Source organism: Argiope bruennichi, chromosome 6, assembly GCF_947563725.1.
Source record: "Argiope bruennichi chromosome 6, qqArgBrue1.1, whole genome shotgun sequence".
Taxonomy (NCBI): domain Eukaryota; kingdom Metazoa; phylum Arthropoda; class Arachnida; order Araneae; family Araneidae; genus Argiope; species Argiope bruennichi.
The window spans coordinates 89243795-89270577 of record NC_079156.1 but is presented as its reverse complement, the minus strand read 5'-3'; the positions used below and the strand labels follow the sequence as shown (position 1 = coordinate 89270577).

Here is a 26783-nt window from a genome sequence, read left to right as displayed (position 1 = left end):
AATAAATGAAACATTTCTGTTCTTAAAATTTGGTAATTACTTTTTTTAAAAATAATAATAATCTTTTTTATATAAAAATGTTTCTTTTTTATATGTTATTATTTTATATTTTATATATATATATATATATATATATATATATATATATATATATATATATATATATATATATAATATTAATGATATTATGTTAAATTTTCATAGTACCATTCCTGAATAATAATAAGAAATGGTTGTATAATACCAAAAAATAGTAAGTAATTAGAATAAGTAATAGGAATAATAGATGTATTATACCAAAAATATAAAGAACAGAAGAATCCAAATATTGCGGATATAGAAACTTCGGATTCCGACTTTGAAGAAAGTGAGAGTGATGTTGACAATGAAGATAATGAAAATGTAATTGTTGATAAAGATATTGCTAATGAAGATGAAATATTGATCCATCAATAATTGCTTCCTATAATTTATAAAGTTCGAAAAATTGTTAAGATATTTAAAAGCTCCCCTTCAAAATATGCCATATTACAAAAATATATACTCACAGAAAATGAAACAGAATATAGATTATTATTAATAGCTAATATTAGATTTTAAAACACATTGAAACAGTTTACTACTAATTATGGTCGATTTTTGAAACTGAGAAATCCAATACAAAAAGCATTAATCGACTTAAACCTGCAAATTAATTTTTCAGATAGTGAATTCGACTTAATATTCAGAACTGTATCAGCTCTACTTCCAATAAAACTGACTGTTGAGGCATTATGCCGCAGAGATTCTAATTTATTAACAGCTAATGCAACAATAAATTTCATGTTGCAGTCAGTGAAAGAACATCACACACCACTATCTGAAGAATTATATATTACATTAAAAAATCGCACAGAAGAAAGACATACCGAAATAGAAAAAGTTTTACATTATTGACATAATTATAATGATTTTAAAAATAAAACTGAAACCGGTGTCCCGGTATTAAGATCTAAAAAATACCAAATACCGGTATTGAACTTTTGGTCTGATATTGCAATCCTTAGCTATAAGAGATTCTTAAAGAGGTACGTCCTTTGTTGATTTTTATTTTTTCATGATCATAAACGAATTTTTCACCTTTCGAAATGACACAAAAACGTTAAAAAATTTTAATCATGGGCTTTGCGAGAATAGTTAACACTTATTTACTATGATCTCGTTTTATTATTTTATCCTATATATATAAATAACTGCCTTATGACAAAAAAAAATTAATATATTGTTCAGAAAATTCAGTTCATATTTTTAATTAAATGAATTATACTCATGAGCATTTATAAGGACAAATTTCTTCCGTTATTTCAGAAACGAACAGAAAACAGAAAGGACTTCGAACAGGGAAACCGAAAGGGATATCAGAAAAAGAAAGTGGCTAAGGCAGGCAAATCGAAAACATTTCAAATCTTCAAATTTATTGTAGGTGATTCTGCTGAATCCCCCATGCTATATACATTAAGACCTTAAAACGAAATTTAGTTTACCAGGAAAGATGACAGACATCAGTCCTGAAGAAATATAAATTGATGTCTTTTTACAGCTGAAGGTGGTAGCGAGAACAGATGCAAACATTAACATTGAGAAAAAAAATAATTTTTTTCATATGTATAACAATACTAGAGTGCTTAAATGTTTAATTAAATACCTTACAAATGGGAAACTTTTTTTAAAAAATAAAACAAAGACACTGTGATTTTAAATCTTGACAGTGTGAAAAAATGTCCCCTCCCCCATCCATTCCAAACAAAACAGTGGGATGGATAAAAGAAATTATATCTACTCCGAAGATATGCGGAACTTATTTATCAGAACTATTAGAACAAAAGTACATTTTTAAGATTTTTTAGAACCGTCTAGTGCAGAGGCTTCTATGACCATCTTAAGGATGTATGTCTTGTCAAATACGATAATCTGCCGCAATACCATTTTAGCGTCTCGAGACCCATTAATAATTGCTTCCTAGAATTTATAAAGTTCGAAAATTTGTTAAGATATTTAAACGCCCCCCTACAAAAAATGACATATTACGAAAGTATATACTAACTGAAAATAAAACATATATATGCTAATATTAGATTTTAAAACACATTGAAACAGTTTACTACTAATTATGGAACGATTTTTGAAACTGAGTAATCTAATACAAAAAGCAATAATAGACTTAAACCTGCAAATTAATTTTTCAGATAATGAATTCGACTTAATATCCAGAACTGTATCAGCTTTATTTCCAATAAAACTGGTTGTTGAGGCATTATGTCGAAGAGATTCTAATTTATTAACAGCTAATGCAACAATAAATTTCATGTTGCAGTCAGTGAAAGAACAGCACACATCACTATCTGAAGAATTATATATTACATTAAAAAATCGCACAGAAGAAAGACATACCGAAATAGAAAATGATTTACAGTATTTACATAATTATAATGATTTTAAAAATGAAAATGAAACCGATATCCCGGTATTAAGATCTAAGGAATACCAAATACCGGTATTGAACTTTTGGTCTGATATTGCAATCCTTAGCTATAAGAGATTCTTAAAGAGGTAAGTCCTTTAATGATTTTTATTTTTTGATGATCATAAACGAATTTTTCACCTTTCGAAATGACACAAAAGTGTTAAGAAATTTTAATTATGGGCTTTGCAAGAATAGTTAACATTTATTTACTATGATTTCGTTTTATTATTTTATCCTATATATATAAATAACTGCCTTATGACAAAAAAATGAATATATTGTGCAGAAAATTCAGTTCATATTTTTAATTATATGAATTATATTCATGAGCATTTATTAGGACATATTTCTTCCGTTATTTGAGAAACGAAACGAAAATAGAAAGGACATCGAACAGTGTCCTTTCATTTTTAGCTTTTTTTAACTTTTTTATCATAACTTTCTTCAATTATTGATAATTACGAAGTTAATTTTAGATTTGGAAAAAAAGGACTCACCTGTGCCTGCTTGTTAAATCCATTACGAGAAAACATATCACGTGGCTAATAACTTACGAAGAAATTCTGGCTCAAAAACTGTTCATTGTCCTATAACTAACTATCCCATATGTATAAAGAACTGCGTTATAACTAAAAAAAATGAATTTATTGTTCAGAAAATTCATTTCATATTTTTAATTATAGGAATTATATTCATTAGCATTTACAGGGGCATCATATGTACATAGTTCTTCCTTTATTTCAGAAATGAACAGAAAATAAAAACAGCGTTGAACAATGAAACCGAAACGATTACGTTGATAAAATGACTAAGACAGAAAAATCGAACTCATTTCTAATCAATCTAATCTTATTATAGGTGATTCTGTTGAATCCCCCAAGTTGCCTATAATAATGGAGAACAAATGGGTTTTTAGTTCACCGGAAAGGATGACAAACATCAGTCCTGAAGAAATATCAATTAAGCTGAAAGTGGTAGTAAGAAATGCAAGACATGTCGGGAAGGGCAATTTTCATGTTGTTGGAATTTTAGGTCATTTTTAGGCTATTTATTAATATGGGATGATTTCTTTATAAAGCATTTCACCTTCCAATTTGATACGACTAAAACACATGAAAAACAGTTTACTGAACATTACAAAGTGTATATAATATGAAATAAAATCAGCAGTGAAAATACTACTACAGATTGAATGATTGACGTAGGCAAGTCGTAACGATTAAGGCTACACTTAAGATTAATATATGGGGTCCAAAATTGCTATTTATCGCTAAATATAATCGTGTTGTTTTTTATTGCAACTTCAAAAGTCGTTTGTTAGCAATTCTGGTATTTACCAGGACTGCTGACTCTTAGAGAGTTCTTTTGAAGATTGGTACGACTTTGACATGTTTGTTGAGAAACCGTATGTCAATCTTACATCTTATCACTATAATAGATCTGGCAATATTATGCCTATTTTTGCACTTGATTGAACTTTTTGTTTTAATCCTTTTTCTTGATTTCTTTTATATCTTTTGTCCTCTAACTGAATATTTTCTTTGGCGACATGAGGAACTATTCCCTGAACACATCTAATAATATTTCGCAGCTGCAGAGCATTGGTACAACAGTAAAAATGTCCAATTAATGAGATAGTCTGAAATTCGTATGGTGTTTTGTTTATATTTTTCTTTTGCCAATCGACAATGAATAATAAGTTCGATTTTTTTGTGCCATGTATGTAAGCGTTTCATAGATATAGATTTGAATATGATAGTATTGTTGAAAATCATTAGATTTCTGAAAAAAAACTTGAATTCCCAACGAATTCGAATTAAAAACTATCTATTCAGCTAACTTTTACTATATGAATAACGGAATAAATTCCAAACTGTCTAGTATGTGTTTCTGAAAGAAAGGTTATTTCAGATTTTTTAATTGCACTTATATATTACTGCTCCTCAAAGTTAAATTTATAATTTATTTTAAATCAGGAGGTTCTTGGCAGTCTGGAAGACTTAATGTTGGTATTGTGACAGGTTAACAGTTTTTTCGCCGTTGACAGAATGTACCTCCTGTTAGTGTCGTCTGCACTAAACGATTTTAAAGAATCTTAAAAAATGCTCTTACCTTCTGTTAGATATAACTTCTTTTATCCATTCCACTGTTTTGTTTGAAATGTGAGGGGACATTTTTTTCATATTGCCAAGATTTAAAATGGCAAGGCTCGTTCCACGTTTAATCCTTGTTTAGCTTTAAAATGTGGTATTAATCTGAATAAATTAAAATATGTACTAGTGTCAAAATTAGAAGATATAAGACCCTATACACTTGCTTTCTGAACTTCAGTTTGAAAACGTTTCATAATTTAAAATTTTTGACTAGGTTGTTTTTGAATACGGTAGATCTGAAAGTTGAATTTGTTTTGTATATTTTTCGCCAAATGTGATAATCCTGATTAAATAACGAATCCTGAAATAAAGAATTATAATTTTACTTTTGGTTTGTATGATTTTGGAATGCCTTGCGAAAAAATGTCCTCCCCTTCTGCTTAAGCCTAATTGAATTATATGTATTGTTTAATTGTTGATCTGATACATTTTAACGAAATCTATGACGCTTCATATCTAATTTTCAAATGAACCTCGAAAATAAAATTTGATTTAAGATGCCTTAAATCTTGCATTTGAAATTTACTAGTTTTAAAAGCTTGCAATTTTATTGAGAAAAACTGTACAAATAAGTGCAATGGAGCTTTGTTAACTGGAAGGTTCTTTACTTGAATTTCAGCTTTAATTGGAAATTCTTCTTTTAGTGCTAGCTTGACGCTTTATGGCTTAGTATTTAGATCATGGCAAACTGGTCAGAAGGTTCCGTGTTCGAAGCCCAACTGCACTGAATGATTATCAAATAAGTGGGTCTGGAGGAAAATAAGGCCATCAGAACTTCACATGCTATCGCTATGGAATAGAATTGTTCTAGACAAGCGTCAGTCATCTGTTAGAAGTTTAAAGAAAAGCGTTTCCCGATCAGCTTTGGTCCACACCATCTGGCCATGTTCCAGATTACTTTTCCCCAAAAAAACCCTCGTGTTTCTTTTAAAACGAAATGTTTTAACTTTAATGTCTAGAATTTTTATGAACGTAATATTAAAATAATACCTGCAATTCGAATTTGTTTATTGATTTTAATTCCAAGAAAGGCTAAATATTTTTTTTGTAAAATGCTTTTTTTTTTTTTCGTTTTTTAAATATGTTTGTACTTTTTGTCCTCAGATATCACATGAAAGGCCATTTTTTTTTTCTATTTTAATTCAAATAAAGTTTTATTACCATACAATATATTCTATGTTTTAAAGAAAACTTTTGATGCTTTATATTGTTTATTTTAAAACTTTATTGCACAATTTATATTATTAGACAGAATATATTACTTAAATTATTTACTTATTTATTGAGGCTATATATTTTTTTAAATATTTTTTTTTAATTATTATGATTTCACTTGATAAAATATTGGCGGTTTATTTATAAATTATCTATTATAACCCTTATGTATTAAACACAAATTTTTAATTTGAAATTTGTCGGTTCTTATACCCCTCCCCTTTATTTTCCAATCAGCCATATTTTTCTGTATTTCAAATAAATGCACAGAAATGTGGAAAAAAATATTTCTTTATCCTCGTTAATTCGAATTTAAAAAAGAAAAAGAATAGTTTATTGTTAAATTTCTTTTGTTAAGAATATAATCATCGAAGAGTTTGCTGTGGAGTCATTTATTTTTTTCACTGAATTGTTTGCTTGGATAACTTTAAGTGAAGAGGGGGGAAAAAATACATGGAATCCTTTAAGATCAAAAGAGTTTTAAAATATCAATATTTATTCAAGAATTCAAATTTTACTGATTTCGTTTCAAACTATTTCCATGTCGATATCATATCAAAAAAATTTTCATAAAATTTTAGAAATAATTATCTTATTTATTTAGCTATTATTCTAAAACTGTTTATTTTTGGATCAGTTGTGGTTTATCCGACAGTTACCTAATGATTCAGAGTCAACTTAGGGATTTGTGGAATACTTATACAGTTTGTAACCCCAGATATCGTATGTTACAACCCCCCCCCCTTTATTAAATTGGACAATTTTTATTGATCAATTTATTTTGATTTTTAGCTTAGTCAACATGTTAAAAATTTATCTTAATATATTTTTAAAAAATTATATTTTATTTATAAAGTTATTTTGTTAAGTGTAACATCAGAAAAATAATTAAAATAAAAAATAAATTTAAAAAATAACCATAATTAATAGTTAATAATTTCCTTATTTGTTATTTAAATGCATTTATATTATAATTTATAAGGAAATAATAACTTTAAATATGACATTGAAAAAGTCTCTTTTACAGAGTCTTCTCAAGTGGAATTATACAAAACCAGCTAAATTAGTAATTAATATTCTATAATTTTATAATTAAGTAAATATATTTTAATTTACTTTATTAACATTTTAAAAATTCAACATAAGTACAAATTGCAATCCTATACCTCATAAATCAGACAATTTGTATTTTTCTTTACAAATTTATTTTATTGGCATCTAAATTAATAACATTTTAAAATCAACCTTGGAATTTAGTTTCAAAGTTAGTTGAGTTATTAAACGGAAAGACGTCTAATCTATCTACGCTCTACCCTTTCGCTCGCAAACCAGCTTCTGCTTTCTACGAGATTTATGCGGGACTTCGCCCCGCTAGGGTGGCGTGGAAGTTTGAAGATGGGAGTGCCAGCTCAGGTGTCGTCGTCGTCATCTGACCGCGGTTCAAGATTACGAGATCCGTCCCAAAATAACCCTAGTGTTACTTTAAAACGGGTCGTTATTGTAACTGAAACTAACACTCCGTTACTATTCGGGATCATGGGTTCGAGACACATTTCTGCTGAAAATCCTCTTGTGTATGGTGTTAAATTTGTCGTCAAACATTCTCATGTTGATAAGGAAAAGAAATTTGAAAATGAAACCTTAGGTGCCGTATTCATAATATGATCATGATTCAAAAAATGCGGGTTAATTTCAAAATATTCCTACACAGGAAAATAAGTCAACATTAATCACTCCTTAAATAATAAAACGCTTTTGCAAAACATTTAAGAAATAAGGTATATGAATAATTCGCTGTTATATGGCAGTAAAATATCCGAAATGAATTCGTTTGGAAAACTTCGCATATTCATTTGCATTCGAGAATCCATATGGATATTACGGAATTCAGAAAAATATTTCTGTTTGAATACCTGTTCTTTTTTTTCTTTTTTTAATCATCTACGGTTAACACAAAAAATTGTAACAATAATTTGTACCTTATTATTGTAATTTTTTTTTTTTTTGTTCATCGTTATTTAATATTTTATTTTTTAAATAATTTTAGGATTGTAAGGAGAATTTTTTAGACAAAAATGATATTGCATATCAAAATACTTGAATAAATTTTTAAAAAATACAAATTTAAAGAAATAATTATATCTTAAACAAAATTCCTTCTTTTTTTCTGCGCTGTATATTTTGTTCGGAAAGGTTTTAAGAATTTAGTGTGAAGCTATTAATCTCTATACCTACGCCTTTTCACAAGAAGAAAAAGACATATGGTGAATAGCATATAAGCCAGTTAACAATCACGCATCGCAATTCGCTACAGACACTTCAACACAAGTGCACAGTTTCTAAATATCGCGTGATATCTGTGTTTATTTAATTAACTATGCAGTTCTAGAAATTAAACGACATAAGTAACAAAAAGAAACATGTCACGCATCGGGCCGTTTACATTTGGTTTCAAATTGAACATAGGTTTTGGTTTCGCAGGGGTGTGACAGACACAGTTGGGACAACGTTTATGGTTGTCCACTGAAGTAGGCGTGACCTTCTATTGCGCGCAATAGTTCGCCTCGTGTGAACCCACCTTTACAAAGGTCGTGCACGAGCGTTCTTACTACACAGCTTGGCGGGAAAAATCGGATATGACGAAAGAAGTCACATGGCCATCGTTGTCCAATGGAATTTCCGACACACATCCTTGATCCATACGTTCCAGGTTCCACCATCGCTGCGTCCTGTCGCATTGTAGTAAATACCGCAGAGGCAGCTAATCATATTGCTGTAATACAAACCTATATAAAGAGTGAAGAAGACTTAATCTAGTTTTATTCCGTGAGACTATTACATCTGGAACTTAAAAAGGTGAGTTTCAGTTTTTGGCATGTTTCTTATTTGCTGAGATTTTTAGCATCCGCTACCTGTAAAGAGTGGGAGAGTCGGGTCACACCTTGTTGGCGGCACTTAAATAAACAAATTTTCATAGAGGTACTTTAAATCACTGACCAATTGTTTTTGTAACACGTAGACTTTTTTACTTTTATTCCTTACATATAATTTAAAATCCATTTTTTGTGCTAAAATTTAATTTTTAGTTTTCAAAATATATGTGCAGAATTTATTATACTAATTTTTTTTAAACAAAGGAATAATAAAAATAACGGAAATTTTTGTAATAAATAATGTTATAAAATTTAAGTAATTATTTCGATTTTTATGTTGATTCATTTTTTAATTATCTTAACTCAAATTGATGGTAATGCAGACTTTTATATTATTCAGCTAAAAAGCGGTTTTTAAAATTCTAGGAAAATTAATTAACTTTCAATTTCCAATTTTGAGTTCCAACTGAGAAAATTTCAATTATGTAAGAATGGTATTTTTTTTTTAATGTATATAAATCTTTTTGTGTGTGGGTGGTTTACTTATGCATTTTCAAATGTCTACCAACTTTTTTCATTAAAAGACAGTATCAATCGGAAATTATTTTCACTTTTCAACGGAAGTAAAGATATAAACAAATTAAAAATTTTTAATTAAAGGAAATTCTTTTAAATTTTGAATTTTAAATCTGTTTTTATCTTTTATAAGAAACTCATCTTAAAATAATTGTATTTTTAGAAACGAATAAATTATATTATTAAAGTCAACTGCATCCTTCAAAGTATATTTATATTGATTTTGTGGGAGTTGCCCTTGATCATTTTTTTTTGTTAAAAAATTACTAAGCCTAAATAGGGTGTGATCTCAGATATATAAGTAAAGAAGATTAATGGGAGGAGCTGTGTAACTATCAGCTACTTTATAATGAAAAAATTCTTATATGAATTATAGTACTGAATTGATTTAAATAATTTGCATAATAATACTTTTTATCCAATTATACGAATTAAAATAAATTTTGCAGAGATAAAAATTAGTGTGAATCATTAGAGATTTTATTTGAGCAAAATATTATTACAAGTTTTTACTTGTTTGAATTTATAACATCTTAATATATTTTACAAACTGATATGAAACAAAAAAGGAATAAAAACTAATTACATGCTAGAAATATAAGGGAGAATATCTTGTTAGCTGTAGCTATATTTATCCTAATAATATTTATAGAATGTGGTTATTATTAACTAATGCATCATTTTAAAATTTGTAGCTTTTATTTAAATGAATTAAAATAATGGAAATGTTGTTTTTGGAAATATTTTATATTGATTCATTTAATATGCTTTCTTTATTAATATCTTTATTTTAAAATTTGCATTTCATACTTTTATGCACTTTTATAACATTGAATCTTGCCATTCGTGACAGATTTTGAATTGTTGAGAAAGGAAATATTTGTTTATTGCTTAAAAAAACACTGGAGATGCTCTTATGAAGTATGAACTAAAAAACAATTTTATGTAGAGGATGTCTAAAAGCTTTGAGTGAGCTTAAAATAGATACATCTTTATAAGAGAGAAACAATTCTTAATAGGTTATTAAGTTTCATGTGGCTGGTTTAATTTTTCATCAGAAGTTTTATTTTGGGGCATTTTACCTAAAAACTGCTTTTTCTTTTTAAAATCAGTGTTGGTTTATGATTTCAGTAGATGGGAAGAAATAATTTTGAAATATATTGTAAAGCTAAAATTTCTGGAAGCATGAGATAGGGGGAAGAAAATCTGTATATTCACACTTATCAATATCTTACTATTGAATTATTTTAATCATTTATACATACTAAGTTATGATTATTGTAAATTACTTCAAAATGTTTATAGATAACCTATCTTATTTGTATTCATGTTATATAAATATAGGTAATTATTAGAGCTACTAGGTCCATGTGGAAAATTCTTGGCTTTAGAATTGTAGGTTTGAGATCTGATTCTATTGGACATTACATGTTAAATCTAGTATGAACAGGTAAACATCCTCATTTGGATGTGGCACGTAATATTTGAAAGTAGTATGCTGTAGGGGGTGCTTTACTCTATTAACTGATTACATTTCCAAGTTTCCATTTCTATCTAAAAGTAACTCTTTTGTAGCTTAATAAAAAGAATGATAAATTAGTAAAATAGTTGATTAATTAATATTGTATGTAGTTAATATTTTTTAAGGATTAATTCTTTGCCTTCCAAAATGTGATTGGAGTGTAAAAAAACTATTATTCAATTATTAAATCTTTTGCTCACATCTCATGTTTGAATATATTAGTAGTTTTTTTTTTCTTTTTTTCTTCCTTTTGCATAATAATTTTACTTTTTTTTTCTGTTTAAAACAGCCTTAGTTTATTTGCTTAAAGTAAAAATTGAAGACATGTATTTGTATGTTGTGTTTCCATGCCAATAAAAATTCTTATTTCTTTCTTAGCTATACCATGCGTGAATGTATCAGTATACATGTTGGACAAGCAGGAGTTCAGATTGGAAATGCTTGTTGGGAATTGTATTGCCTAGAGCATGGAATCCAACCTGATGGCCAGATGGCTTCAGATTCCAATTCTGATGCCATTGATGATTCATTTAGCACTTTCTTCAGTGATACCGGCAACCAGCAATATGTTCCTCGAGCTATCTTTGTGGACCTGGAGCCAACTGTGATTGATGAAATCCGCACTGGTGTTTACAGGCATTTGTTTCATCCAGAGCAAATGATAACTGGAAAAGAAGATGCTGCCAATAACTATGCAAGAGGACATTACACTATTGGAAAGGAGATCATAGATTTAGTTCTTGATCGTGTTCGTTTGCTTGCAGAACGGTGCACTGGACTGCAGGGCTTTCTGATTTTCCATAGTTTTGGTGGAGGTACTGGGTCTGGTTTCACCTCTTTATTGATGGAAAGACTATCTGTTGATTATGGGAAAAAGTCAAAATTAGAATTTGCCATTTATCCTGCACCACAGGTAGAAATTAATATTTTTTGCCCCCTTGATTTCATTTGTTTCAAAAATGAAATTTTTGAAATTTATTTATTAAAGTTTGCATTATATTATTTTATAAAATTGTGATGATATTCTATTAAAAAGGTACCAGTCAAAATTTACCAAATCTTTATGATAAATCACTATTACAATGTTAACATTTAAACTTATTAATAATTAGGATTGTGTTAAAATAGTATATGTTAGAATAGTTTTCTATGCTTGTTTGTAATAGAGAACATTTACTTGTGCTTACTTGGTTTTTAAATTAATGGGGATTATTGTTGTATGATTTTATACTATCTTATTAAAATTGAGAATAATAATAATGGGAAACTTATTTGTATAAATAGTTATTTTAAAGGAAAGACTGTTCAAAAAAATTTTTTATTCTAACTTTTTACTCTTAAGTATAATTTTTTTCAAATTTAGTCTGCATGCATGCACTGCTTAGACAATATTGTCTAGGAATATAATATTTTAGTTCAGAATTTCTAAATGAGCTAGTCATAAAAATTAATTACTCGTAAAAGAAATCATGATCTAGATATTTATATGCGTGAAGCTTAGAATTATCTGATATTTTGAAGATAAATTCTTCTTAATATGAGTAAAATATGAAGTCAGTTTTGGGAAAAATAGGAAATTTGTTTGATGTTGTCATTAAAAATCGGTTAGTTGAGATTAATTTTTCTATTTCATATTATATGTGGATCAAAATATTTTTTTATTTCTGGAAAATAATGCTAAAAATAAAATTTACATTAAATGAAAAAATAAATTTAAGATAGGTTATTAAAACCTTCTATATTTTAAAAAGATTGTCAAATTACATTGTTTGTATTGTATTTGCATGTATTGTTTCTATTCTAGAAGTACATTATTTCTATATGTTTAATTCTGAATTTCTTATTTTTCAGACATCCACTGCTGTTGTTGAGCCTTATAACTCTATTCTAACTACACACACCACTTTAGAGCATTCAGATTGTGCTTTCATGGTTGATAATGAAGCCATTTTTGATCTTTGCACCCGGAACTTAGATATTGAACGTCCAACTTATACCAATCTGAACAGATTGGTTGGCCAAGTTGTCTCATCCATTACTGCTTCATTGAGATTTGATGGTGCTCTCAATGTAGATTTGACAGAGTTTCAAACAAATCTTGTGCCATATCCTCGAATTCACTTTCCTCTTGTATCTTATGCTCCTGTAATGTCAGCAGAAAAGGCATATCATGAACAACTGACTGTTCAAGAAATCACAAATTCTTGTTTTGAACCATCCAACCAAATGGTTAAATGTGACACTAGGCATGGTAAATACATGGCTTGTTGTCTTCTGTACAGAGGAGATGTTGTTCCAAAAGATGTCAATGCAGCCATAGGATCCATCAAAACCAAACGCTCAATCCAATTTGTTGATTGGTGTCCAACTGGTTTTAAGGTAAAATGCAACTTTTTAAAATTTATACTTTAGATGATATTTTTTTTAAATTTTAAATTGAATGTAAAATCTGGATGTTCCATTTTTTAAAAAAATTGAGATTATATTTTTTTAAATTTGAATTATTATTTTCAAATATTTAAAACAGTTTAAACATTAATTATATGGAATACTTATTGCTGTTATTTAGTCTTATATTGGCTACCCCTTTTTTAAAATTTCATTTCCATTGTTTCATATCAATACAGATAGAGATGACATTATTAGAGTTGTAGGCATCTACATCTTTCAAAATTATTTTGGCAATTTTAGAAAGATTTTTTTTTCCATATTGAGAGCTTTATTGACAATAAAAATATTAAAATCTCAGGAGAAGGGAAATAAATCAAAAATATTCAAGTTTGTGATTATTTGGAAACTAGCATCTGAAAGCATCGAAATTCTATATAACAGCAGATAGTGAAAAGCAAAAATTCTTCTCATTAATTTTTGCAGCAATTAGACTGCTCTGACTTATTGTTGCCCCTATGGAAATATATCTGTTTTTATATATATTTGCATTCTTTCATCAAAAGTCACTTGTTGGGGGGGAAAAAATGCCATACATTCATAATTTTGTAAAATAAAATTCAAATAATTATACAATTATTTACCTTTTTTAGAGATAAAGTGTTGATTTTCAAAGAATTGTGAAATATTTTATATACAGTACTGCTGTTTTTGTGAACTAATATGCTAGCAATGCCTACAAACTGTAATAAATTTTAAATTAAGTCATTTCTGATCATTTTATTGTTTAACTCTCAAGAGTTAACTGTGTGACTATGGGTTTATATGTTATGAGATAAATTTATTAATGACTATCTCTTAATTAATCAAAATAAAGTTTGCTGAATATAAATTGCATGCAATTTCTTTGCAATTAATGAAGGATGTATCAATAACAGAATTTGAGGTAAAAAATTGAGTTGAGGTTAAAAATCGGGAAAGTTAAGCATGATCATATTTATTACATCACTATTTTTCTTTTGCAACCCACTCTCTTTATAAAAATTTTCTCTCCTTCAGTAAATGTGCCTGAATGCAGTTGATGGCTACCACTTTTTTCTGAGAATTGGGGGATTAAAAATTCTGTACTTATCCATTAGCCAGGCGCAAGCGAAAAATCGCCAAATAATATAGAATTCCGCCAAATTCGCATTTGGTTCACAATTCATTAGCCGGGTGCAAGCGAAAAATCGCGCTTGGTTCACAATTGGCAACATTTGCATAAATAAGTACCCTTTTTTTTTTTTTTTTTTTTTTTTTCATGTGTGTTGATTGATGCTGAATATTATTTTCAGAGTTGATACAAAAACAATATTTTTGCATCATAAAAAGTCAAAATAAATTCCAGAATTTATTTTTATAGCTTAATTTTCTTTTCCCATTTTATCAGTTTATTTGTATCCATTTAATCCTCGAAAAAATAATTGAAAATAAATATTCTATAGAACCATGGTAGTTCATTCAAAACTGAAGCAACCACATTACAGGTGATTGATATAATATACATCTCTGTACAATTAAAATTGATTTCATAAAATTAAAATTTATCTTAAATAATGAGTTCTGCTTTTGCAGAATATTAGCTTTAAAACTACACTTACTTCAAATGTATCAAATAGCTTTAAATGATATAACATATGCTAGTCATTTAAAGGGAAATAGACTAAAACTTCAACCACATAGTGTTAATTTCCTAGAGCAAATATTAGTTTGGTTCTCTGACCTTGTTATTCAATATGATGGTCAAAAAATAATTTTGAGGAGCAAAAGTTTGGGCTCTCTTAAGGAAAATTTGTTGATATTTTAAGGATTATATTTTCTAAAGTTCCTAAATTATTATTTGAATTATCAATTTATTTGCTAATAATTTTTCTGTATATAATGTATATTGCAGTTTTTAAAAAATTTCTTGCTTTTTTAGCTTTAGTTATTTACTAGAATTCTTTATTTTATTTTCTGGAGATTTATAACTAAATGACTATTATTCATTTAAATCTTCTTAAAACAATTTTATACTGAATTTATTTCAGCAGAATTAACATGTACTTTTTTTTTACTTGGTCATATATACTCCACTGACAAATGTACTAACTTATTACATATTTTTCAAATATTAATTTTTATTTAATTTTTTTGTAGGTTGGCATAAATTATCAACCTCCTACTGTAGTACCACGTGGTGATTTATCAAAAGTCCCACGTGCTGTGTGTATGCTTTCAAATACCACAGCTATTGCTGAAGCCTGGTCAAGATTGGATTATAAATTCGACTTGATGTATGCCAAACGTGCTTTTGTCCATTGGTATGTGGGTGAAGGTATGGAAGAAGGAGAATTTTCAGAAGCCCGAGAAGATCTTGCTGCCTTGGAAAAGGATTATGAAGAAGTTGGACTTGATTCGACTGAAAATTTTGAAGATGAGGGTGAAGAATATTAAGAATTTCTGGAAAACTTTTGGTTGTTATGATTTAATTTTTTGAGGGCTATTTTCACTCTACTCTTTCTTTTTAAATATTAATCAAATGCATTTTCATAACAATTTAAGCATGGGTCATTTTTCCAGTATGAATTAAGCTATTAGAAACCAAAAAGTTTTTAGAGGTCCTTTGCAAAACAATACATTGAGAGCAAGAAATTATTTATGATAAAAGTGTAATTCAATCTTCAATTAATTTAAAATTATTATGAACTATTGCTTTCTTAATTCATATCATATGTATTATTTTTAATAACTATTCATTTTTTTTTATTTCAATCTATATATTTTTATTTAATTTTTTCACCTTACTAGTTCTTAAGATGTCATTGGAAAGGCATTCTTGAATATTTTTTGTTCATATTACAACAGATTTTTTATAGAAAAAATGACATTTATAAAAATGTCATTAGCATTTTCTAGTCTTTAATTTTACCTCAATCAATAATTATATAGTTTTGTTTTATCTTGACTTCATATTTTTATTTTAGAGTTTTAAATGTTGAGTTATATATACATTTATTGAACTGATTTCTTACTAACAATGAATTTAGAACTTCTAATATGCATTTTTCTGTATTTTTCTATTTGGTAAATATAAAATCTTTTTCAGTGCTAATTGTTTAATTTGTTAGATTTTACATCATTTGACTTAAATCATCAATAATAAATTACTCTTATTAATTTAATAGTTTCTTTTGCTATAAAATAAATGGTAAATCGTTTTATTTATGAAATGATTTTAAAATGTAAGCATTTACTAAATATTCAAATATATGCAAGTGAAGCAATAAATCTTTTAAGAACTGTAACATGTTTTGAAATCTATCATTTAATTGTAGACAATTTTTAGCTATGTATATAATTTGATATCAAAGAACATTGGTTATATAGGATCACATTAAAATTTTTGAAGTAATTTGGTTTTAAAAAGTCATTTTGGGATGTATTATATTTTTAATGCATTTAGAAATGTGAAAAGTTAAAAATAAAAGTATCTGAGTAATAAAATTCTCAAAATTATTCTTTTAAAATAGAAATATGTTATACAGCATTGTTTTTAAATTGGACTTTTATATTCTATTATTATGATTGTATGTTTTGTAACAAACAAATATAGTATATTACTGAATTTAATTATTCAAAATTTTGTTTTGCCTTTATAGAATTTTATAATCCAGATTTCTTTTTGAAACATTCAATCATTAATGTCTTGCTTCATTAGTTTTCTTAAAAAATTATCTTTGTTCTTATTTGATAGATATTATCTTCATATAATCGGAATAGATATATAGCTAGTTCCATAATTTTTGAAACATTTGCATTTTCTTGTATTATAAATAATAACTTATGCAGTAAAAGAATTTTATATGAAAAATTTATCTTTAATAAAAACATATGCTTCATATTGATAATTTAATGTCCTTTATGATTAAGCTTTCTGAAGCATGTGTTTTATGAAACCCTTCATTCTTTTCATAGTATTCCTTTTGGAGTTATTACAATTTAGAAATCGGTGGAAAATGTATCAAAATATGTATAACCATGTTAGAAGTTTATTTTCCAAGCTAAGTGATTCGTTGAATGCCTATTGTTTCATCTATTCTCTAAATTGTAATCATTAATTTAAAAAAAAAAGATTATTTAGATTTTTTGAAATGACGTGTTATAATGTATTTTTTTATTCAAATGGCAACATTAATTTGTTTGTAAATGAATCCAGATGTAAAATGGCAGCTTCCAATTCTTTATAAAGATTTTTGATTTATTGCTGAATATTTATATGCTCTAATGTTCATGTAATCTTACTGGAAACTAATAAAATATAAATCTGCAATAACTTCACTAAAAAAAAAAAAAAAATCTGTGAAAAGATTCTTTGACTCATTAAAATACTTGAATTGTTTTATTTTAGTTTCTTTTCAGCGTCAATCATATATTAATTGAGTGCCTGTATTTTAATAATCAGCATATACATTTTTTCAAATCATCATTAATAATATTAGACTTAGTGGGAATACATTCTCATGAAAATATTTTTCTGTTTTTAAGGGCCATTGTTTTTTGGTGTACACTATAACCATATTCATGGCTAATTTTTGATACAGTAAGTGATCATTCACATGAATTTCAAATTTTGAAAATAGATATAAGATTTGAAGAAATATTTTATAAAATTTTAAATGCCTGGAAAATCGTTGCATTTTCATGTAATAATTTTAAAATATGGCAAATTCATTTCTGGGCCTCACTATCATGTTTAATATCCAAATTAGTGCTAGGAATAGTTTAGAAGAATTTGAAATTGTGATTAACTTTTATTTATTGTATCTTAGTTGGGAGCATTATATTTTAGTTCCCAATCCCCCCCCCCCCAAAGTTTTTCATGTCATCATGTAAGAATTATTCACTTTGGGGAGTGTTTAGATATATCTATTATATTAATACAATTGATTTTATTTTATAAAAGACAGTATTGTTTTAAAGTTTTTATTTTATATGAATTTCTTACTTTTCCAATGCATTGACCACCATTTAGCTGTGTTCAAAAAATAACATAGATATTTAAACTATGTAATGACTTAATTACTTTTCAAACTAACATAATTCAGCACTTATTAATTTTACATTAAATTAGGATTGTGTGTGTGCGTGCGCGCATCGGTATTAAGAAATTTTTAATTAAAATTCCCTTAATATTTAATTAAAACTCTTACTTCGAGTAAAAAATATCAAATTATTTAATCCTTATTAAAAAAATTAATAAACATTATTCCATAAGCCTATTAAATGAAAAGACTGCATGATAGCGTGTATTTTCTTCTCAAAGTTCGGTTACTTGCAAGTAAGTTGCAGCTGTTTTTCCGTTCTATCAACAAATCGTTAAAAAAATCGACATTGGCTGGCGTGCAAAAAATAACTGCGATTGGCCAACCAGCGCCTACTCTGCTCCTTTCATGGTGAAGTGGAGAACCTTCTAATGTAATGAACCAACTTTATTGATTCTAAAACGTCGCGACGCCTCTGTGCCTAGAAGGCGATATTACCTTGAACATTGAGTTGCGTGGGTGCGTTGAGAGTTCCGTAGGTTTATAAACTTTTTTTTTCCTTCTGGGAAAAAAAGTAAAATTTTTGACTACAAAAGTATAATATAATTAGAATATAACAATGCGTGCATCTTTCATGACTAGAAATATTTCAACAATTCAGTAGAGCATTTTTTGAACAACCGGTTAGTTAATTGTGTTTGGCGAGTATACTCGTCAAAGTAAAGATGCAGCATTTTGCATTATGACGAGTTTATTTGTCAGAAATAATAAGTAGTGACAATTTGCGGTTTGAATTAAAATTTTAGTAAAAACTCACAAATTTCTAGATGTTTAAAATATTTTGAGGCCAAATTAAAATCAAAGTAACAAATAGATTATTATGTATGTTAGTTTAAGTAAATAAATAAATGTGATTATTGAAATTAAAATAAAAGTCATTTCATCAAAACATAATTTCATATTGCACATACTTTGTGTTTGACGAGAATACTCGGTAAATTTTAGCGACACAATTTAAATACGCATTTTCCGAAGAGGCGAAAACAGTTGACTACGTTAACGCGTTCTTCAGTGGTCATAATGATCGATATGTCGGGCAAAGTATTTTTACCTTCAAAATATTGTTTTCAATTTTAGTCGCATAACATAGACATTTTATCGATTGCAGAATTGTATAATATACCGTAAATTTAATTAGTTGAAATCTCTTAAATTCACTTTTAAAAATATTAATAGAAGCCCTTGTAATATAGACCCCCCCCCCCAAAGTTTTTATATTTTACGTTTTGATACTTACGTACATTAGATGTGTTGTTTTGCTTGCAGTTAATTATCTCTGCATAATAGTATAATTTTATGGAGCTATTTACTACTGTGATCAAAAAGTATCGGGAATGGTAGCAACGTATCAATTTATTGATCGAATTTTAATGCATCCCCATCTAAATAATCTCCTACTGTAATGCATTTTTATCAACGTTATTTTTAATCATCAAAGCTATGCTTTAAAATCGGTTTTTACTTTCTCGTATATACAATAACAAGAAAGTATAGCAATCATCAGATAATTCGAACTCGAGATTTTGAACGAATCTCCCGGTTGTAGACCTTTCTGAGTTCGAAAAACGCATTTTTGAAAAATATCCGTCTGTCTCTCAGTAGCAAATATAACTAAAAAAAAAGCTTTACACTAGATGGTTGATGATGCAGATATCTATCAAATTTTGAGTAAAATCCGTTTGTAGAGTTCGTCTGTCCATCGGTTCGAATATAAGTTAACGCATTGACTACAAAACAAAGAGAGATAAGATTCGGTACACAGCTATAATATCTATAATGTAGATAGATACCTGTAAAACTTTGAGTTTTAAACAGCAATGGAGTGATTGTCTGTAGGTCTGTACTTCCGGAAACTTGTACACGCGGGGATTAAAAAAACGCCACTATTTAAATATATCAAATTAGGTATGGGATTTTGTGACTACAAATGCAGTTTTGTGCCACATTTTTGTTTTAATCGATTGTGAAAAACATGTCAAAAGCATAAATTCAATTTTCCAGAGATGCCAGGGTTAATCGCCAAAATTAACACGATAAATTCAGTAAAAAATGTTAAATTCACGCCAAAAGTTAATATTTCGTAACTATTCTACGCCAGTGACGTTCTTTGGCATGACAAGTTTATGAACAGTATGCGAGAAAGTTTTGGGGTAGTCATTCCCGCTGGTTCTAAAATCTTTTCAGAAAATAATATAATGTCAAATATTATGTATTCTTTAGAATTTCAAGTTACACAACATTAATTATTTTTTAAAAGATTTGGGAATCGAAGTGAGCAGTGGATTGTACTTTTGCTTAAACTTCTTTATTTCCGCTATATACACTCCTTTTGAGGTGAGTAGTTTATATAATACATGGCTGATTACGGTATTGCATTGCGGTTGGCTTTGTTAAGTCTTACAAACTGAAGTTGTTTACAGCTTCTGCGAGGGTTGGAGAGCCGAAGTGGGTCAACGTTCTGATGAACTCGGCTGCTGACGGGGTTGCCGTAATTTTAAGATTGGCGTTAAGCGGCATTCACGTGAACAAGATTAATTATTGAATGAAAGATTCAATATAATTATTGAACCAATGCTCTTATATTTTGCTAATTTTGGATTTTATTCTGAATTTTTTTTTCTGAGCGAACCAATTTGTTTATTGTCCCATCACAATACTTTTTCGTTTTGGTATTTATTATAAGCAAATATTTTCCTACGATTTTATTATGAAAACAGCTAATGTACTGAATTTTAAATACTAAATTATACTAAATTTCAAATTATATAAAATGTACTTGCAAAAAAAGAAAAAAATCTTTTATTTGCAAATGAAGCTTCGACGATTTTCATTGTGTTAAATGGACCAACTTTCTTAAAACACTTTTTATTATAATAATAATATATTATTTTTGGGAGATTCAGATTTATTTAATAAAGTTATTAAATGGAATAACTATTTGAAAATTAAGTAAAATAATAAATCAAGACGTGACGCTATGTTTTAAAATAAGAAATTGAAATATCTAGGTTTTTATTTCAACAAAAAGGAGACAAAAACATGTCTATATTCTTTGCAGTATTGTCATACTGCTCTAAAAAATGTGGTATAGTTACGGACCATTGTTAAAGCAACAAAATATGGTCAGAATGTTTATAAACATTTACAATATTTCGAAGTTATCAAAACAGTAGTCCTGTTCAGAAGTAGTTAAGTAATTCACCGTTGGCATTTCGAAATGGATGAATTTATTTTAAAAGTATATTTCCAACGATCTCAATAAAGGTGAAACTTATCAAACTTCGTATATTATTTGAACCATCCACCTTTTCTTTGGTTTTGAAGAAACAGTGTCTCAATTTTCAATAATGCATTAGTAGGACTTGACGAAATGTTCTAGACTGATTTGCACAGTTCGGAATTTCGATTTTCTGTAGGAGATTGAAAAAATTATTACGAATTAGCATTAAATGTCTGTATTGATCTAAAATCTATTTGTTATTAAATAACTCGTTAAAAAAACTATAATATTTGTAACAAGTTAGATAAAAAAAAAAAAAAGTTGTATAGTAATAACTATTTAAAAATATTATTACATATCGTTTTTAAAAACGGACTAAAAAGTACAAAGTAATTTCTCCTAATCCTATATAAATGTATAACGCTATACAGATTGGCCTAAAAACTTGTGAATTTTAAAAAATACACAAATATAAATTTTCTAGAAGGTGTCTGTCTGTCTAGGGTTGTAAATCTGTATGAGGCCTAGAGAAATTATTTGATACCTCTCAGTCCATTTTTAAAACATGATATAATAATAATAAAATCCTTTTAGTCTTGTGTATGTGAAAGTTTGCAATTGATTTTCCGACGAGCTATCGACTTGGTGTGGTGCCATCTGTCAGTAATGAAAGCTTTCAATCGATTGCAAAATTTTTACAGAACAGACAGCTAAGAAAGCGAGATAATATTTTATTGTCATCCCGTTCTGAACTCTATTTAAAGTCTCTTAACTCATGAGGGAGTTTAAAATCGATGAACTTAGAGCATACTCAAAACGGTTTTTGGGTTGTTTGTTAGCATAATTTTTGTATTAAATCAATCGCTTTATTCGTATGTTTTGATAATCAATCTTGTTATTAATCACCCAGCCGTTTATGGCTATCAGTTGGTTTGCCGAGATTAATTATGACTAAAAATTTCACTTAATTATGTTTAGTAACGTATAATGCAATTTACTGTGTATTATTATAATTTTCTAAGTAATAATAACATAAAACTCAGCGAAACACTTTTTAGTTTCAAATTTTGATAATCATATAACGCATGCTATAACAGAAGCCTTACACCATTCTGTTCATTGTACTGTGCATTTCCTTAATTTCCTATCTATGTCTTTATATATTCAATTACATCACTGAAAAAGGCAGCAGTGTTTAAAAATTTGTGACTAATTTTTTTTTATTGCTGGGTTCTGATATTAAACCTTAGCTGTAAACATACTAAAATTTCATTAAATAAGTTTCATATATAGAATCTGATACAAAAAAAAAAAAAAATCCACATTGGCATGTTGTTACGGAAATTGCGGCTTTCTTTGTCCGATTTGTTGGTCGATGAAGAAACACAATCAACAGGCTTCAATAGCAAACAAAGACTTTTAGTAAACACGAAGACAACAATTATACGGCCGAGATGAACACAGGAAAACACACTGCAGCACACTATTCTCAAACAGCAGTTCACAAGTAGTAATCGGTAGTAATAACAACCACAGCACACAAAGTGGTGAAACAGTATTCAGCAGGAGGAAGGAATTTTCGTAGCCACACTCTACGGTCTCTCTAAACGCCTGTAATTCTTCACTGTCTCCTCACTTTAGCTGTATCCAATTGCCGACTCACTATTACACGATTCGATGCTGCTTCTACAATAAAAACCAGAATTCGGCACACACTCAATTCAGCAAACGTTTGAGCTCAACAAAATACCTGCGCCCCGCTGGACTGATCCAACTATTCCACTGCCTCTTTACACGACTGACTTCGGCTTCAGACTGTCGGTCTTTTATAGTTCCCGGAGGCAGGCAGAGAAGGTTCTGGAACAATCAGGCATGTCTTGGTTCCTATTGGCTAAAAATTCTGGAATTTTCCAGCATTATCTATTGTTTCGCCAAATTCATCGCTAAGTTTATCGACAAGCTCTGGGATCACTGATTCGGCACCCGATCAGCATCCGGCAGAGCTGATCGTAAAACGATCTTTTCAATGATTGAACTAACCGTGCTGGGAAGCAACATTACAGATTTGTAACAATAATTTGATCATAAATTATGAAAAAATAACAGAAAACGATTTGAATTTCATTTCAATAATGAAATATATTGTTGCAACATTTATATTTCTTATAACATTTTAAAAAAATTGAATAAATATTATATGGCAAAAAAGCTGATATTGAAGAGATTTTTTTTAATTTAATTTTACGATATGTATCAGTTATGTGTTACAATATTTACAAAATATAAAACGAATAAACAGCTTTTTAAAAAAAATTTTAGCTAATAAAATGTTTTAATAACATCTCATCGAGGGGCATATTTTTACTTTCCATGTACATTTGTGCTAAATTTGTTGCTTTAGGTCTAATGGGCTGTTCTGTAGAGATATATATCGATGAATTGATAATACATTGATTCTCTATTAGTATTAGAGAAGGGCACACATTCTGAAAACTGTTTCCGATTAACTTCTTCCCCATAAATTATAATGGTTAAGCCCAACTTAAAATTTTTCTTCAAAAAATATTGCTGCAACTGCAGATTCTTACGGAAATCAGAGGGAAAAAAAAAAGAAAATAGCTAACGTGTTTAGTAATTTTCAATGTCCACCTCAGTATAATTTTCATTTCTATTTTCTCCAAGTCTTCATTTATAAGCCTTATGTATCAGTGTGTAATTTCTGTATTATCTACACCTAACTTCACTTGGAGGTACCTCAGATATGAGGATGAGAAGCTTCTTGCGTGGTGGGTAGTCATGGTCACCCAGGTGGGTACATAAATGTTTGCAGTCGACTACCCCTTACCAGGGATGGAACGTGCTTCCCACAGGAAAAATTATACCGGCCGATGAGGAACCTTAGGACTCAATCTTAGTTCCCTCCAATGATGTCACGCAGTTCGGTCATTCAGATTTTATCTGTGTTTATCTCAGTGTAGGTCGGAATAATCAATGTGTGAGTATCTACACATTGTGATTATCGACACTCCTGGTTGAGGAATAAGAGTGAATGAAATTCAAATGAATATGAGCTTGATCATTAAGCCTCTCATCATAAGAATATTGGCACACTCAGTATTTTTTTTTTAATTATTATTTTTGGTTGAGAAAGATGAACCATTAGCGTCACTTGGAAAAGAAAAAAAAAAAGTGCAATTCGATTTGGGAAGAAATTTTTATTTAATTAATTGATATTAAATATATAATGACTGCAAAATATTGTAATATAAAAGGCCTCAACATTCAATAAAGCGCATAAAATTTTGTATAAATTCTACGGTTGCAGTCTATTTATATTTCTAGAAATAGAACATGCGAGCCACTGCACATCATACATTTGCCATCATGATTAGGGATGCATTTTTGTTGATAAAACTGATAAAATTATGCTAGTTTGGACACATACCTTGTATCTCGGAAGCATGTATGTACTTTCCATCCTGCCCAAGTGACGTTTGATTTATCTGTCAACCTCGCTTACTTTAAACACCGTATCCTCATTAGTGAATTAAAATGCAAATTCCACACTTCCTGTGACTATGTCTAGTCTGTTCCTTTTACTCAGAACCCAAAAAATAAACATTGTAAAATCCACCAATGGGGACACTTGCATGGGTTTATCTCGTTATGTGAACATCACACTAGAAGATTTCAGAGAAAAATATAATTCTTCTTCTTCATAGTGAACTAACTATGCAAAGAAGCTCGTAGAAGTCAAACTGGAAAAAATTTCCATTCGTATCTATGGTGTGAATAACTACAAGTCATACATTAACTTTTATAACAGTTTCATTATTTCTCTAAGAATGAGTGATACTGAAAGATAGTTTTTAATAAAATTGTCTTGACGAAAAAGCCCAGGAAAATTTTCCTGATTAAGTTTGAAAATGTTGCTTTTTTTCTCAATAGGATTTTCCTGCAGTCTGAAAAATTGCATTTGGCTGGGCTGACATGGTGGATCAAAACTCCTCCCACTAGTGTGAATTGAGGAAATTTCGTGAGGGGTGATTTATCACAGCAATTGTATGTGAGATATGACCGCAGTTAAAAATTCCAAGATGCTTACCAAAATGCCCTGGGTTTGTTTCAAAACTGAATTTTAATGTAGTTTTATCAAAATAGATTATTATGTATCTTTTTATTCTAATATCTTGAAGACGCAATAATCTAGCTCAATGAAGTTTTATTTGATTATGGAAATTATAAACCTGCATCACGTCTGGATGAAAAAGTTCAAAGGCTAGATGTCTGAAATGCACACTCGGTCTTCATTATTTTACTAACAACAAATACGCCGTATTGCGTTAGCACATGAAAAAGTTAAGGAAAACACTTTCCTTTTGATATAATTCGAGGAAGCCTTTTAAAATTGCGATAAGTCTTCGGAATTTACCATCTATCCTTCTCTGTCAGTGTCCATGCCAGTGGGAATACAGTGCCCATGAGTGGAAATAAACTCACTGGTGTCTACAACACATGGTTATACAGCGGATAAATCTATAGATTTATCCGGGATATAATCTATAGTGTCTCTCCTATCTATAATATATAATCTATAGTATATAATCTATAGTGTCTCTATAGATTATATCTATAGTGAATCTATAATATATAATCTATAGTGTCTCTCCCGGATAAATCTATAGATTTATCCGGGAGAGACACTATAGATTATATATTATAGATTTATCCTCTATTTCGAGATTCGAGACTAACTGATTTTAGTTGGGGCGAGTAAATGTACAGGCGATCTAAAAAAGGATTAAATAAAGAAAAAAACTTTTGTCTATACAATGGAAATAGATATTAAACCAGAAAAGGTACTTCGTCTAAATACGAGTTGGTATAAGTTTTGTGTCGCTCATCCAGTTACGCTGGATTTTATTACATTTGGAGATGAAAATAAAGCTGGTTGTTCTCTAATCTGTTGATAGTTTTAATTAGTTATTTTCTTAAATTACTAAGAGTGGAAGAATTAATTCGCTCTAGTGAGAATTGATAACACACTGAAATGTGGCAAAGGGCAATTTTTCTTATTTTGAAATTATTTGAAATGAAAGAAAGCGCATAATTCTGACTCATTACTAGAACTAGAATCTCAGAAAGATAGTTAAATGGTTTTGATTCAAACGTGATCTAAAACATTGAAATGACTCATTATAAGCTGATAA

The 26783-nt window shown here is 28.7% G+C and overlaps 1 protein-coding gene across 2 annotated transcripts; it reads left to right on the top strand.

Moving 5' to 3' along the window:
* Positions 1–8563: 8563 nt before the first annotated feature.
* On the top strand, positions 8564–17650 carry LOC129972808 (tubulin alpha chain-like). Of its 2 annotated transcripts, none has more exons than XM_056087083.1 (4): positions 8564–8727; positions 11221–11755; positions 12694–13221; positions 15409–17650. In XM_056087083.1, exons 2-4 carry the CDS (start codon positions 11228–11230, stop codon positions 15703–15705), a joined length of 1353 nt encoding a protein of 450 aa, XP_055943058.1. In that variant the 5' UTR covers positions 8564–8727; positions 11221–11227; the 3' UTR covers positions 15706–17650. The 2 variants fall into 2 exon arrangements, with proteins under 2 accessions (XP_055943058.1, XP_055943059.1); XM_056087084.1 differs by lacking the exon at positions 8564–8727 and adding an exon at positions 8755–8850.
* Positions 17651–26783: the final 9133 nt, after the last annotated feature.